The sequence below is a fragment of the Astatotilapia calliptera genome, chromosome 20 (assembly GCF_900246225.1).
Source record: "Astatotilapia calliptera chromosome 20, fAstCal1.2, whole genome shotgun sequence".
Classification (NCBI taxonomy): domain Eukaryota; kingdom Metazoa; phylum Chordata; class Actinopteri; order Cichliformes; family Cichlidae; genus Astatotilapia; species Astatotilapia calliptera.
Window position 1 is genome coordinate 28613223 of NC_039321.1, and position 15948 is coordinate 28629170.

The window sequence follows — 15948 nt, forward strand, 5'->3', positions numbered from 1 at the left end:
ATTCTGTAATAAAGTAGCATTAATAGTAGTAAAAAGTGATATCCAAGGTCGATCACAATCAAAACACGACAAACTCCAGACAACTAAATTTTGTCTCGCGAGAAACTGTGAGGTTTCGTGTCTCGCGCGCTTGTGGGTCTTCCTGTTGGATTGTAAAATGGCGCATTGTTGTCGCCGCCGTACCGAGTATATTTGATAAAGATTATATTTTTCATTTTAATTTTTAAAACGCTTGCGCAGATCATAATGTAACTTGTGCATAGAGCAGCAGTAGATTGACCAGAGCGGTTCATTCATTTCGTGCACACTGCGTCTTTGCAACAGCTTACCGGGTAAACATTGGTTGTTAGCATTAGCTAACTGCTAAGCTAATATTCACTGCAGACCAGCTAAACAAATATAACGAGATGGGTTATTTAAAACTGATAGAGATCGAAAATTTCAAGTCGTATAAAGGAAGGCAGATCATCGGACCTTTTCACAAGTTTACTGCAATCATCGGACCCAATGGATCTGGTATGTAATAACAGCTAACATAAACTCGAAGCTAATGCGAAATGCAAACTGCTAGCTGTGCCTAACGGTAAACACAGCTCCACAGCCCCTTTCTCTTTAGATCATAACTCTCAGTCTGTGCATAGCTGAACTGTATGGGGGTTCAGCTGTTGGTAGTGTGATGTATCGTATTGTTTCATATCCATATTTGCCACTAGAGTAGTTATTTAAATTTTATTTCGGTGTATTAATCGTTGTCAGTTTGTAGAATAACGTATTTGCATTTTAATTGAAGTAATTCCTTTAGACTGCTTAAGCACTTATGTCGTATAGGCACTTAATATATTTGTAAACATTGGGGTTGGACCTACCTTTACACTAGAGAAAGACGAAGTCTTTCAACGGTCTTTTCTCGTAATACAGTGCAATGCATCATCAAAATTATCTGGCCAACACAACGTGTAAAAACTGCATACTAATAGCCAATAAGATGCATTTTATTGCAGAACTGCTGTTTTGCACCAGACTGTACAAATAAAAGGTGAACTTTCCTATTATATTTACAGGACATGCATATTATCCCCATTCCATAGTGTACAACTAGAATAAATCAAAAATAACATTAAATAAAACAGAGATATAAGAATATGAGATGGGATGTAAAAATGAATATTAGGTAACAAACTATGTTTTACATAAGGGATATTAAAGCCTATATACAGTTGTTGTTTATGTATAGAAGCAAGCAGCAACATGGTCTTAACATGTGTGTTTTAATATAAAAAGGTCCCAAAGTTTACTAAGATTTCAATGTCATCATAATGTTTGTAGGAAAGTCCAACCTTATGGATGCCATCAGCTTCGTGTTGGCAGAGAAGACAAGTAACCTGCGTGTGAAGACTCTGAAGGATCTAATCCATGGAGCGCCTGTAGGGAAGCCAGCTGCCAACAGAGCCTTTGTCAGCATGGTGTACCAGGAAGATAATGGAGAAGAACGTGCCTTCACAAGAGTCATTATTGGTACAAAGCTCCATTACCAACCGTCCTTTAATATATAATTAACTTTCTTTTTGAATAGTTGTCTGTGTGAATTAAAAGACACTGATCTAGTAAAATTTGAATGCTTTTCAGCTGAATAAAAGGATAGTAGTAAAGCTGCATGGATATCAGTTTTCAAAAATTGACTCATCGTCTAAGAAAACATTTTTACATGTGTTTGCAATTTGGTGGGTCAAAAATATTTAAAATCTGTTACATTTATAAATGTATATATATATAATGTGTGTGTGTTGATGATGAGCTAATGCTTGTTTTGTTTTTGGAATATGCACCAGGTTCTTCCTCTGAGTATCGCATCAACAGTAAAGTAGTGGGCCTGCCTGAATACAGTGAAGAACTGGAAAAACTTGGAATTCTGATAAAGGCTAGGAACTTCTTGGTCTTTCAGGTAAGATTTCATTCTTGTAAATGTTGTCAAGATCTTTTCAAGAGCAATTTACGCACAGGCAGTCTTTCATAGTACTCCTGTACTAATCCACTAGGTTATTTTGATTGGAGAGTGCAGTAGTTTTTAGTGTGTGTGTATCATTGGTTTGAACGTGACTTGGTCAGTTACACCAGAGATTAAATTAACACCAGGTAACATTTTATTTGCTATTTCAAATCTCAGTTTTGTCTTTATTTCCCTTTAAGGGAGCCGTTGAGTCTATTGCCATGAAGAACCCCAAAGAGCGTACGGCGCTGTTTGAAGAGATCTCCCGTTCAGGAGAGCTGGCCCAGGAGTATGACCGGAGGAAGAAGGAGATGGTGAAAGCAGAGGAGGACACGCAGTTTAACTATCATCGCAAGAAAAACATCGCTGCAGAGCGCAAAGAGGCTAAGCAAGAGAAAGAAGAGGTTTGCCATTTTTACTGAGTCTGCATATGACACAAAGTGTCATGATCAGTGTCTATGGTTATTTGGCATTTACTGAATTCCTCCATACAGGATCCATTGAGTGGTATAGCCTGTTTCTACTCTAACAAATTTTAGGTAATATATAATTCCAGATAATGCAAATATTTGTCATTCATATGAATGCACCAAATTTCAACAATAAAAGACAAACTAGGAACTTTTAGCTAAGCTCAACATAAGCTTTCAGCAATGTAACAACTGCACATCCTGCATATAAATCTATCCCACATACCGTATTTTCACGACCATAAGACGCACTGTGCTAAAAGGCGCAGTCTCAGTTATGTGTGCCATTACTGTATTTAACACACACATAAGGCGCACTGGATCATAGGGCGCATACAAGTACCGTATGCGTATTTAAAAATAAAGCGGGAGCAAACCTGAGTTCGGTACCTTACTCACATTTTTATTACCAGTAATCGTCATCATCAACAACACACAAGCATACAAGTGTGCGTATTTAAAAATAAAGCAGGAGCAAAACAAAGTTTGGTACTCACATTTTTATCATCAATCAAACCCATCGAAGTCCTCATCCTCTGTGTCTGAATTGAACAGCTGCGCTAAATCTTCATCAAACATGCCAGGTTCACTTTCTTCACAGTCAGAGTCACTTTCCGTGCCGTGCGGCTCCTCGGAAACGATGCCGGCTTTTGCGAAAGCTCGAACAACAGTGCCAGCAGACATGTTAGCCCAAGCATCTACAATCCATTGGCAAATTGTGGCGTAACTCGCCCGGCGCTGGTTTCCACTCTTGGTTAAACTGTGGTCTCCATCGGTCATCCATCGCTGGATGTGTTTGTCGCCGATGTGTTTGCTGCAGTAGGAGCGGAAGATGGCCAGCTTTTCCTTATAATCCGCTGGAAGTTGCTGCGCTACCGTAGTCCTGGTCCGGAGGGAAAAATGGCACCGTTTCATAAAAAGTGAAAGTGAAACTGCTTTTAGCCGAATGGTGACCGTCGAAACGCTTCTCCCGCTCGTTCTTTGCTCGATGATCGCCTTATGTCCGCGGAAACTCAGCTGCGTCTTCTTGACCTGCCGGAGCTTGTTTTCCAGCTTCCTCCACTTGCGAACCATCGATTCATTAATCTTAAATTCTCTCGCCGCTGCTCGATTTCCATGTTCCTCTGCGTAGCTGATGGCCTTCAGTTTAAACTGTGCTTCATAAGCGTGTCTCTTTGCCATTTTCAGGGTTGTTAAAACAACGATGTCCTGCATAACGCACATACCTGTTCTTTTATACAGGTATGTGCAATAAAGTCAACGCACACACTTCACCCTTTAGCGTTCTCATGGTGTTCTCTACTACGTCCTCCTTACAACACACAGGGCGCACTGTGCTATAGGGCGCGCCGCACTTTTTGAAGAAAATCTAAGACTTTTAAGTGCGCCTTATGGTTGTGAAAATACGGTATATTTATATAAGAGAGAAAGTCTGGTGTTAGGTGAACAACACAAAGATGAAGTAAAGATTGTTACACTGTAATCGGCAACAAATCTGTGTATTTCTTATTTGAAATGACTCAAAAATAGCCTTGAAACAAACTTTTGAATTTTCGTGATTAGTTTTTTGGGTTATCTGATGGAAAAACCTCAAATTCTCATTGGTCATGAAATGTGGAATCAGTTACATCTCTAATCATGATTTTCTCGCTTCTCTCTTTTCCTTCATTTTACCAGGCTGAGCGTTACCAGCGTCTTAAGGATGAAGTAGCCAGAGCTAGTGTACAGTTGCAGCTCTTCAAACTGTACCACAATGAGACTGAGATCGAGAGGCTGAACAAAGAGCTTGGGCAGCGGAACAAGGAGATTGATAAGGACCGTAAAAAGATGGACCATGTGGAGGAGGAGCTGAAGGACAAGAAGAAGGAGCTAGGCAGGCTGATGAGGGAGCAACAGACCATTGAGAAAGAAATTAAGTAAGTGGCATTAAATAAAATAAGTTTTGACATTTAAAGCTTAATGCACCATTAGTCATTTGACTTACATTAAACGGTTGACTTGACTACAGGGAGAAGGACTCTGAGTTGAACCAAAAGAGGCCTCAGTACATCAAAGCCAAAGAGAACACCTCACACAAAATCAAGAAGCTTGAGGCAGCAAGAAAATCACTGCAAAATGCCCAGAAGATGTACAAGAAGCGGAAGGCAGACATGGATGAGCTGGATAAAGAGATGAGGGCAGTGGAGCTGGCTAAGCAAGAGTTTGAGGAAAGAATGGAGGAGGAGGCGCAGAGTCAAGGCCAGGATCTCACCTTGGAGGAAAATCAGGTCTGATGTGTGAAAACTACATTTTAGACATTTTATCTTGAAAAAATACCAAATTAGTTACAGGATTTTAGTAAAATGATAATGTTTCATGAAATTGAAAAATGCACACTCTTTGTCTCCCTTCTTCCAGGTGAAGCAGTATCATCGTCTGAAGGAGGAGGCCAGCAAACGTGCTGCCACGCTGGCACAGGAGCTGGAGAAGTTCAATCGTGACCAGAAGGCTGACCAGGACCGCCTTGACTTAGAGGAAAGAAAGAAAGTGGAGACAGAGGTAAAGGAGAGAAAAATGGAAGATGATGGAAAGGTTTTATGAGCCAGAACGAAATTGATTTGATAGAAGTTGTTGTTTCTCTTTAGGCCAAAATTAAACAGAAGATCCGTGAAATCGAGGAAAACCAGAAACGTATTGAAAAACTGGAGGATTATATTGCCACCAGCAGGTATGCTGCTCTTAATTTTGGATTGTTTTGAGCGGAGCTGTGGCAAACTTATTTTATAGGTTTCTCTGGTTTACTGTGTGATTCACATCCTTTTTTTCCCTTCTTTCCCCATCAGGCAATCACTAGATGAGCAGAAGCGTATGGAGGAAGAGCTGACTGAGGAAGTGGAGAGTGCCAAAAGGAGGATCGATGAGATCAATATGGAGCTTAATCAGGTACTCAATGCACAGGAAAGAAAGAAATCAGCACCAACAACAAGTTGAATCTACTCTAATTGAGTTAGTTAATTTTTGCATGTGGTAACTCTGCTCCTTTTTCTATAGCTCATATTTTCCTGAACTGTACAAGACAAAGCATTATTTCTTTTTGTCAATCAGTAGACTTGATTAAATAAATCATTGCTTTGTGGGTCATTAATCCATGTTAGCACCCTAGCTTGGGTAATACTGGATTCTATAAATTCTTACATCCGTTATGGGAAGTGAATACGTCACCTATCGTAGCACCTCTGATGAACCCCCTTATTATTGGACTGTGGTTTAGGTGATGGAGCAGCTTGGAGACGCCAGAATCGACAGGCAGGAGAACAGTCGCCAGCAACGCAAGGCCGAGATCATGGAGAGTATAAAAAGACTCTATCCTGGCTCTGTGGTAAGGCACCTTTGGCACTATACCCATGCCGGGTCTGCTTTTCTTTTCTTTTTGGTGAAAGCATTTAAACATTGAGCATAAGAGCACTAAACAAACAAACGTTTACTGATTGTGTTTTCAGTATGGTCGTCTGATCGACCTGTGTCAGCCCACTCAGAAGAAATATCAAATCGCTGTGACTAAAGTGTTGGGTAAGAACATGGACGCCATCATTGTTGACTCAGAGAAGACTGGCAGAGACTGCATTCAGTACATAAAGGAGCAGAGAGGAGAGCCGGAGACCTTCCTTCCTCTTGATTACCTTGAAGTAAGTATATAAAAGTAATGACTCCAACTGAGAGCTTTGAACAATTCATAATAAAATTATGTCCTTGATGGGTGTAGCCTGTGAGCTAAATTGTCAGTCTTGTAAAACTTGGGGAAGCACAAAGCGTTGTCTGTCCATCCATACATCCATCGACTCAGACGTAGTTCACAAGGTGAACTACTTTACCTACATTATTGGTTTGAATTTGATTAAAATGTTATTTAATTTGAGTGAAATGGTAAAACAGGATCAGCTGTTGTTCTACGGAGACTTTCCAAAGAATCCTCATGGGTCACGTTTTTAGGTTTGTGGGCAATGAGCTGTGAATTGTGATGGGTCCTGAACTAGATAAGCTACTGCGTTGCTGGAGTTCTGATTTTAAATCTCTGCTCTGCTCTGGAGAATAATATCCAGGGTTCTTACGGGTGCTTGAAATCCTTGAAAATAATATTGTCTTTTCAAGGTTTGAAAAGTGCTTGAATTTCAGATGTGGTGCTTAAACGGGCTTGAAACTGTATTTCATTCACTACAAATAACTATCTGACCGAATATTTTTCTTATCAGATAGAGAAATAAAATGAGTCTCGATGTGTAAAAGTAAAATTTCTCTGCCTGGGCTGCACATTACATACACATTAAACAACTTAAAAATTATAAATGGCTTCAAGCTCACATTGACACCTGTGGGGCCCAATCAGCCACTGAGACAACAGACAGATTTAAGTGTTTTAATATATGAATGTTTCATGCTTTAAGGCTGCCTGTTTATTTAAGGGAGATGAACAATACATTATAATTTTACATAATTATACCACAGATGACAGATTAAATAAATAGATTTTAGGTCGATGTTTGTCTTAAAGTCTTATATGTTGAATTGAACTGAGTGTGTCATCTGTTCAAAGCCTCTCCCAGTCAGCGCTGTTCTCCATGCCTGTCTTACTGTACAAGATGTTAGTAGAACAAACACTTTAAAGGTGACTTTAACAATAATACAGACAGCAGTGTAGTCAAACATTTCACAGTAAGTTTTATTGGGAATTAACTTTAACCTGTTAGGCCCTCAGGGGTTTTCTGAGCTGCTTGAAAATGAAATGACCAAAATAAATGGAGCATTTCTCTGCAATTACAAACTGTGCGTAAACAGTCTTGGTATCAAAATAAAGCTAACACTGGTGAGATGTCATCAGAGGTGTAAATATTACTGCAGATGTTACTATGTTAAAAGTTACTGTGACTCAAACATATAAAAATTGCATTTTTTTATTTCCCTCCCTTAGATTTTTTTAAAAAAGTAACACCTTTGAAAATATGCTTCGGTTCACATTTAACTCCAGAAAATCATAAATCAAAATATGGATATTACTGTGACAGTCCTCATGTCTGCACTTATATTTCTGACCTTGTGTTTTAAACAATTAAACTTGATCTTCTCCCCTTTGCCCCAATTTTTCTGGGCGTGGGTGCTTAACTAGTTAAAAACAAACAAACACGTGTGTCCTATTTTTGTGTCACATAGCTAAGAAGCGTCAATCGCTGATGAGAAGACTTATTCATTTGGCCTTGCTGTGTATTATTGTGGTGTTTGGTGCAGTTTTCTTGTTATGTGGGGTTGCTGTTTTTTTCAAGTGGAGATGAATATCTCTAACGAGTTGATTTGTTCACATTTTCACATCTTAGTTTTTAAGAGAAATGTGTTTTTTGAGTTTGTACCGTATTTGCATATAAGGCGAGCATTTCCTTTTTCAGTATTTTTGTGTGGTGCATTTTTCTCTGTTCTTACACAAGGGGAACAAAGGACATTTAAGTCGACCTAAGATGATTTGTTTTAATCTTTACTTGGTCTTACTTAGTTAAACGAGTGAATCATGCATTCTTTTTTTGCCAATCTGGAAAAGCTTGAAAATTGACCTTGAAAGTGCTTAAAAAGTGCTTGAATTTGACCCTGAAAAATAGGCGTGAACCCTGAATATCCCTGTTGGGAGAAATTGAAGGTGGTCAGCTGGATGATTATGTATCCAGATAATATTTTGTTAAAGTTTCTCAGAGTTGGTCCTCACTTGAAATATTTGGCTAACCTAATTTTCCCTGCGGACAATTCCTGCAACATGTTTTAATGTCATAGAAAGAGCAAATTCATGGCAGGATGGGCAACATTGCTTTCTGCAATTTTTAAAGCCAAAATTATACTTCTGTCTCTATGTTTTGTTTTTTTTGTTTTTTTTTTGGGGGGGGGGGTTAAATGTTGTCACGTCTATAAATGATCTTTTTTCACTGACAATTTGAACATTTTTTTCCCCGCAGAGGTTCTTTATATAAAATGCTACTTAACTCTAAAATAATCCCAACCTCAGGTCATTAATGTTCTTTCCTTAGTGCCGTTCACACTGTAAATATTGTCTAGAAAATTTAAAACTTGTCTTTTCAAAGGTGAAACCAACCGATGAGAAACTCAGAGAACTGCGAGGAGCCAAGCTGGTGATTGATGTGATTCGCTATGAACCTCCCCACATCAAAAAAGCTCTGCAGTATGCTTGTGGCAATGCTCTGGTCTGCGAGAATGTTGAGGATGCGCGAAGAATTGCTTTTGGAGGGCCATACAGGCACAAGGTACTTAGCCTAATTTAAAGATGGATGATTGGATGATTCATAGATGTGAGAATGCATAATAACCACTTCTACCTACTAACTTCTTATTCATCGGTGTCCAGACGGTAGCCCTGGACGGTACTCTGTTCCAGAAGTCTGGAGTCATCTCTGGAGGTGCCAGCGACTTGAAAGCTAAGGCCAGACGATGGGATGAGAAGGCAGTGGACAAGCTCAAAGAGAAAAAGGAGAAACTCACTGAAGAGCTCAAGGTGACTTTAAATATATGACCCACATCAGAGAGTTTGTTGGGACGACAGATTTTTAGTAAGAGTCACCATGAAGCACTTTATGCTGACTAACCTCTGACTAAAATAATTGTTGTTACCGTATTTTCACGACCATAAGGCGCACTGTGCTAAAAGGCGCAGTCTCAGTTATGTGTGCCCTTACTGTATTTAACACACACATAAGGCGCACTGGACCATAGGGCGCATACAAGTACCGTATGCGTATTTAAAAATAAAGCGGGAGCAAACGTGAATTCGGTACCTTACTCACATTTCTATTGCCGGTAATCGTCATCATCAACAACACACAAGCATACAAGTGTGCATATTTAAAAATAAAGCAGGAGCAAAACTGAGTTTGGTACTCACATTTTTATTACCAATAATCGTCATCATCAACAACACACAAGCATACAAGTGTGCGTATTTAAAAATAAAGCAGGAGCAAAACAAAGTTTGGTACTCACATTTTTTATCATCAATTAAACCCATCGAAGTCCTCATCCTCTGTGTCTGAATTGAACAGCTGCGCTAAATCTCCATCAAACATGCCAGGTTCACTGTCTTCACCGTCAGAGTCACTTTCCGTGCCGTGCAGCTCCTCGGAAACGATGCCGGCTTTTGCGAAAGCTCGAACAACAGTGCCAGCAGACATGTTAGCCCAAGCATCTACAATCCATTGGCAAATTGTGGCGTAACTCGCCCGGCGCTGCCTTCCACTCTTAGTGAAACTGGTCTCCACCGGTCATCCATCGCTCCCAGGCCGCTCGCAGCCTTACTTTGAACGGGCGGTTCACACCGATGTCCAGCGGTTGGAGTTCCTTTGTCAGGCCTCCCGGAATGACAGCAAGCTCACAGTTCATTTGCTTCACAAGTTTTTTCACATCGGCTGTGAGATGGGCACGCATAGAGTCACAGATCAACAGCGATGGTGATGCGTGGAAAAAACCACCTGGTCTCCTTACATACACCTCCCTCAGCCACTCTTTCATCATTTCCTCATCCATCCAGCCCTTTTCATTTGCCTTAATGATGATTCCTGCTGGAAACTTCTCTTTAGGCAAAGTCTTTCGCTTAAAAATCACCATAGGCGGCAGTTTCTGTCCATTAGCATGGCAGCCAAGCACAACAGTAAAAGAAGACTTTTCATACCCCGTTGTGCGTATCGCTACCATGCTGGTCCCCTTCTTCTCCACAGTGTGACTCACCGGGATGTCAAAAGTGAGCGGGACCTCGTCCATGTTTGTGATGTGGCTGGGCTGGATGTTTTTGTCGCCGATGTGTTTGCTGCAGTAGGAGCGGAAGATGGCCAGCTTTTCCTTATAATCCGCTGGAAGTTGCTGCGCTATCGTAGTCCTGGTCCGGATGGAAAAATGGCACCGTTTCATAAAACGAAAGCACCAAGACGGACCTCCTTGGAAATGTTCAATGTTCATCTCTTCAGCTAGTGAAACTGCTTTTAGCCGAATGGTGACCGTCGAAACGCTTCTCCCGCTCGCTCTTTGCTCGATGATCCACCGCTCGAGTCTTTCCTCCAACTCGAGCCACCTCGCCTTATGTCCGCGGAAACTCAGCTGCGTTTTCTTGACCTGCCGGAGCTTGTTTTCCAGCTTCCTCCATTTGCGAACCATCGATTCGTTTATCTTAAATTCTCTCGCCGCTGCTCGATTTCCATGTTCCTCCACGTAGCTGATGGCCTTCAGTTTAAACTGTGCTTCGTAAGCGTGTCTCTTTGCCATTTTCAGGGTTGTTAAAACAACGATGTCCTGCATAATGCACATACCTGTTCTTTTATACAGGTATGTGCGATTGTCCCGGTATATACGATCAACGCCCACACTTCACCCTTTAACGTTCTCATGGTGTTCTCTACTACGTCCTCCTTACAACACATAGGGCGCACTGCGCTATAGGGCGCGCCGCACTTTTTGAAGAAAATCTAAGACTTTTAAGTGCGCCTTATGGTCGTGAAAATACGGTATTTTGTACTCCCTTAATTATTAAATGAACTATTCATGAATATCCACTTAATGTTAATGTTTTCCTCTGCAGGAGCAAATGAAGGCCAAGAGGAAGGAGGCAGAGCTCCGTCAGGTGCAGTCTCAGGCCCACGGTCTGCAGATGAGACTCAAGTACTCACAGAGTGATCTGGAGCAGACAAAAACCCGTCACCTCTCCCTCAATATGCAGGTACGGCTCAGTAACAGCTTTCTTTCCTCTTACCGTTAGAAACAGTGACCCTTGCATTAAAATTTTTTCCGTTACTCTGTGATACAGGAGAAGTCTAAGCTAGAGAGTGAATTGGCAAACTTTGGCCCTCGCATCAATGACATCAAGAGGATCATCCAGTCCCGTGAGCGGGAAATCACTGACTTGCGCGACCGCATGAACCTGGTGAGACTGGCACAGAGTGAGCTGCAGTTAGAAGTCCGTTTATGAACATGTAACATTGCACAACATTGTTTCTGTTTCCCAGGTGGAGGATGAGGTGTTTGTGGAATTCTGTAAGGAGATTGGAGTGAGGAATATCAGAGAGTTTGAGGAGGAGAAAGTGAAGAGGCAGAATGAGATTGCAAAGAAGCGGTGAGTTCAGTAATCCAGTCGCTTATGATGCAGGACAGTTAGCTAATAGTGAATCTGTCTCTGTTTGTTGAAGCATAACTTCATTTTTTTTTGTCTTAGTCTTGAGTTTGAGACTCAAAAGACCCGCCTGGGTATCCAGTTGGACTATGAGAAGAATCAGCTGAAGGAAGACCAGGAGAAGGTCATGATGTGGGAGCAGACTGTGAAGAAGGACGAGGCTGAAATCGAGAGACTTAAAAAGGTGAAAACAAAGTTAGACGATGAAAATGTTTTGCCCTTGATTTTGACATCACTTTTAATCCCTCTTGCGTGCTTTGTAGGAGGAGCACAGACACATGAAAATCATTGATGAGACAATGGCCCAGCTGCAGGACCTGAAGAACCAGCATCTCACCAAGAAATCTGAAGTCAATGATAAAAATCACGAGATGGAGGAGATTCGCAAAAAACTGGGTGGTGCAAACAAGTCAGTGACTGCAGACATATGCACTGTAGTTTTTTTTTTTTTTAATATCTTCTTAATATGATTTTATGTTTGAGTGAGTTTGTTCTACAAGCAACTTTTTATTATTCCAGGGAGTTGACTCAGCTCCAGAAGGAGGTCACTGCCATCGAGACCAAACTGGAGCAGAAGCGCAGTGACCGTCACAACCTGCTGCAAGCCTGCAAAATGCAGGATATCAGGTTGCCTCTTCGTTCTGGAACAATGGATGATATCAGCCAGGGAGAGGTACATTAACAAAACCATCGTTGCTCTAACTGTAATTCCATTAAGACCGAAGCAGAAAACGACAGCCGTCTTTTTGTTTTTACTGTTCAAGGGGAGTTCCCAGACGGATGAGTCCAGCAGCCAAAGGACATCCAGCAGTGTTTTGGCCAAAGAGGCTCTTATAGAAATTGACTACAGCAACCTGTCTGAAGACCTCAAGGTGGGTCCAAATAATATTATAAAAATTTTCTTTACACATTAAAATATACCAAGTAGGAAAATGAGCAATTTGCCGCAGAGGTGATCTCTATAGCTGAAGTCAGATTTTGTACTTACATTTTGTAGATGCATGTAAATTAATACATTTATTCTTCGATCTTCCTAAAGGATGCACTGTCAGAGGAAGAGATCAAGGCTGAGACGAACACACTGCAGCAGCGTCTGAATGAGCAGCAGAGCATCCTGCAGAGGATCAGTGCACCCAACATGAAGGCTATGGAGAAGCTTGAGAGTGTCAGGGACAAATTCCAAGAGACCAGTGATGGTGAGATGGCAGTCTCATGTTAGAAGCTGGGGTGAAATGTGGAAGGGGACAGGAAGTTGAAGACCTCTTGTTAAACTTGTATCATATGCTTTTTTTGGTTTCCTTTCTTCTTTCAGAGTTTGAGGCTGCTCGGAAAAGAGCCAAAAAGGCCAAGCAAGCCTTTGAGCAGATCAAGAAGGAAAGATTTGATCGCTTTAATAACTGTTTTGAGTCGGTGTCTACCAATATCGATGAGATCTACAAGGCTCTGTCACGCAACAGTAGTGCTCAGGTATGTTTTTAGAGACTTGCCACATTACATATCATTAACTATGTCTAATGCCATGACAGGAAGCAGTTTTATGTGTGGAATTTGGTACATGGTAAATTTTATATATATCCATTTGTGCATGTGCCCAAGTTGCGTTTACCAATCAGCGTATGTTTCTTCTTTAGGCATTTTTAGGTCCAGAAAACCCAGAGGAGCCATATTTGGATGGTATCAATTATAACTGTGTGGCCCCAGGCAAGAGGTTCAGACCAATGGACAACTTGTCAGGAGGAGAGAAAACTGTTGCTGCCCTGGCTCTGCTCTTCGCTATTCACAGGTGAAACAAGGGAGATGTGCAGAGGAATTTTTAATACACGTATGACTTGACGGAAGTTGACTGTTTACATCTTTCTTGCTTCTCTGTAGCTACAAACCCGCCCCCTTCTTTGTGCTGGATGAGATTGACGCAGCTCTGGACAACACTAATATTGGCAAGGTCTGTTTAGAGAATAAACGTTGATATAATGAACTGTTTGTTTGTTTTTAAATTAATATTTCTTGTGATTTTAGTGCATTAGCCTTAATGCTTTCTCTTTGTACCTTCAAGGTGGCCAACTACATCAAAGACCAGTCAATGGAGAACTTCCAGGCCATTGTCATTTCTCTGAAGGAGGAATTCTACACCAAGGCAGACTCTCTCATAGGTGTTTATCCAGAGGTGAGTCTTTTTTTTGTTTTGAATTAGAGACGGATAAAATCCCCAAAGAGCGGATCAGCTTAGATCCGAATTAGTACCACTTGAAGCACCACTTAAAAAGTGCAACTGTGTAGTTTCAGCATTGTTTTACAACAAGAACGCTACCATAACAAAACCACAACAAAAAAGAAGCCATAATAACTGAATAAAAGTCGATAAAGATCAAGCATATGCATTGCTTTGTGATATTAAATTTAGCCCATAAAATAATGCATATTATTATGTGTCATATAAGGTTATGCTATAGATAAGTTTTTATGGTTTGTTAAGAAAATGTCCCCATTTCATGCATCATTTTTCATATAAACTCTACTCTAGCACTCACAATACGCCAGTGTCACGAGACTGACATGTATTGACTGCAACAGATGTCTCCTGCTGAGCATAATGGCTGTTGAATCTATTCGCAAAGCAAAGAAGGAATTTACCCAGGATTCATCAGTATGAACTAATGTCTGCAACAGAAACTCCTAATCAAAGATTCTCTGGATACAGTTATGTATTGACGGTCACAGTTTCTGACTGGGTGGCTCATCTGTATCTCCAGCATGCAGGGTCATTAACCTGTTATCACCCGAGTATCACACGGGCTGTGTTTGTGATTTCGCCTTTAAAATTATAAAATAATTCTCATCTTTCAGGAACCATTTGAACTTTCTTAAAATAGTGGAGGATTTGCAGTAATGTGAAGAGCACATGGTAAAATCTGTCTGTTTAGACTGCGAATGCTTTGTGTTACCACGATACACCAAATATCCCCGTGAAGCCCGTCTTTTCTTCTTTCTGAAACTGCTCAGAAAAAAACAAACAAACAAAATAAACAGAAAAAGTTCTGCTTCTCTGCAGGATATTCATTGCACATTGTACTTCCTAATATTGTATTGTGACCTGTGACGTGTTTTAAGCTAAGCAAAGTGTTGACCCAACCGGCGAGATGCATTTCTGAGTATTATGCATATAAAGCTTTATGCAAAATACTAAAATATAGCCTTGAGATGGCTGAATTTTCAATAGTCAGGCTGTTTTTAGACGTTAAACTTCTGAACCTGGAGCTGAGACAGCAATAGAATGGAGTTCATTAGATTCATATAACACTTTATATTCTTCATATACAGACATGCAATAACATTCTCATCATAAACCACATGCAGTGTATCTAAGAATTAAAAGATCCTGTTTGATATTTGGCCAATAAAACCTGAGCATCTTGAGCTGTGAAGTCAATGCTGATTCGGAAACAATGAACTAATTTTCTTTTTTTCTTCCATCAACAGCAAGGAGACTGCGTCATAAGCAAAGTGCTAACCTTTGACCTCTCGCAATATCCCGATGCCAACCCAAATCCAAATGAGTAAGACTAGCTCTCCCAGCACTGCTATTTTGTGAAGTTGGATGTTTCCATGGTTACTTTTTCTGGATTGCTCATTGTAACCTTGTAGTCACAGATGATGTATCCATTAGGTCTCACATGTTATTTCCTTTAAAAAAAACAAAAACATTAGAGTAGTGACTTATTGAGCTTCAGTTGTTTTATTTTCTTTATAGACCGTAATGACCAGGATGTATGTACATTTATAAAAACCAGTCCTTTATCAGTTTTCCAATATAATTGTGTGGGGTGCTTTTTAAGAAGCTGTAGAATTTGTATCATGTGGTTAAGTGTCTCGAACATCCCTAAAGCCAATTTTTGTTTTCATAACTTTTATACTGTTCATGGCCGTCTTTCCAGCTGTGTGCTTTAAAGCTCTTGCTTGTTTCCTCTTCTCTGTACTTAACTGCAATTTCATATGTGCGCCTGTGTTTGTTTGTTTTTTAAAGCTTAATGAGGAATCTGTTGTTACAGTATGATGGATACATTCCCATGTGCAAAAGCTAAATAAAACCTGCAGTTAGCAGCAGCAGCTGGCAGAGCTGTTATGAGATCATGGAACTGAGGCTATCACTGCTCTGCTACTTAGAAGTTTTTTTTATTCCCTGAGTAATAATCTGAATCAACTTTGGTAGGCAGAAAACTCAGCATGAGTTCATGCTGAAACTGTTTGGCCTGTTTTATCGATTGCTTTGCTTCAATAAATTTTGAATTATTTAAACTCATTTATCTTGTTTA

General features: G+C 40.4%; 1 protein-coding gene across 1 annotated transcript; it reads left to right on the forward strand.

The window, feature by feature from the left end:
* The first annotated feature begins 135 nt into the window (after positions 1-135).
* smc1a (structural maintenance of chromosomes 1A) lies at positions 136-15935 on the forward strand. Its single transcript, XM_026153963.1, has 26 exons — positions 136-516; positions 1327-1515; positions 1830-1942; positions 2188-2391; positions 4135-4373; positions 4466-4724; positions 4855-4995; positions 5082-5164; positions 5280-5379; positions 5708-5815; positions 5937-6122; positions 8553-8732; positions 8834-8980; positions 11051-11188; positions 11276-11392; positions 11475-11581; positions 11681-11822; positions 11902-12047; positions 12158-12311; positions 12403-12510; positions 12678-12834; positions 12951-13105; positions 13270-13421; positions 13511-13580; positions 13692-13802; positions 15116-15935. Exons 1-26 carry the CDS (start codon positions 408-410, stop codon positions 15194-15196), a joined length of 3696 nt encoding a protein of 1231 aa, XP_026009748.1. The 5' UTR covers positions 136-407; the 3' UTR covers positions 15197-15935.
* The last annotated feature ends 13 nt before the right edge of the window (positions 15936-15948 follow it).

What these genes read in the sequence shown, in the direction of transcription:
- smc1a (XM_026153963.1), top strand. Translation starts at nt 408, where the DNA reads ATGGGTTATTTAAAACTGATAGAGATCGAAAATTTCAAGTCGTATAAA. An exon ending in GGAACTTCTTGGTCTTTCAG is followed by an intron (nt 1,943 to 2,187) that starts GTAAGATTTCAT and finishes TTTCCCTTTAAG; the next exon opens with GGAGCCGTTGAGTCTATTGC. An exon ending in CTGCTCTTCGCTATTCACAG is followed by an intron (nt 13,422 to 13,510) that starts GTGAAACAAGGG and finishes GCTTCTCTGTAG; the next exon opens with CTACAAACCCGCCCCCTTCT.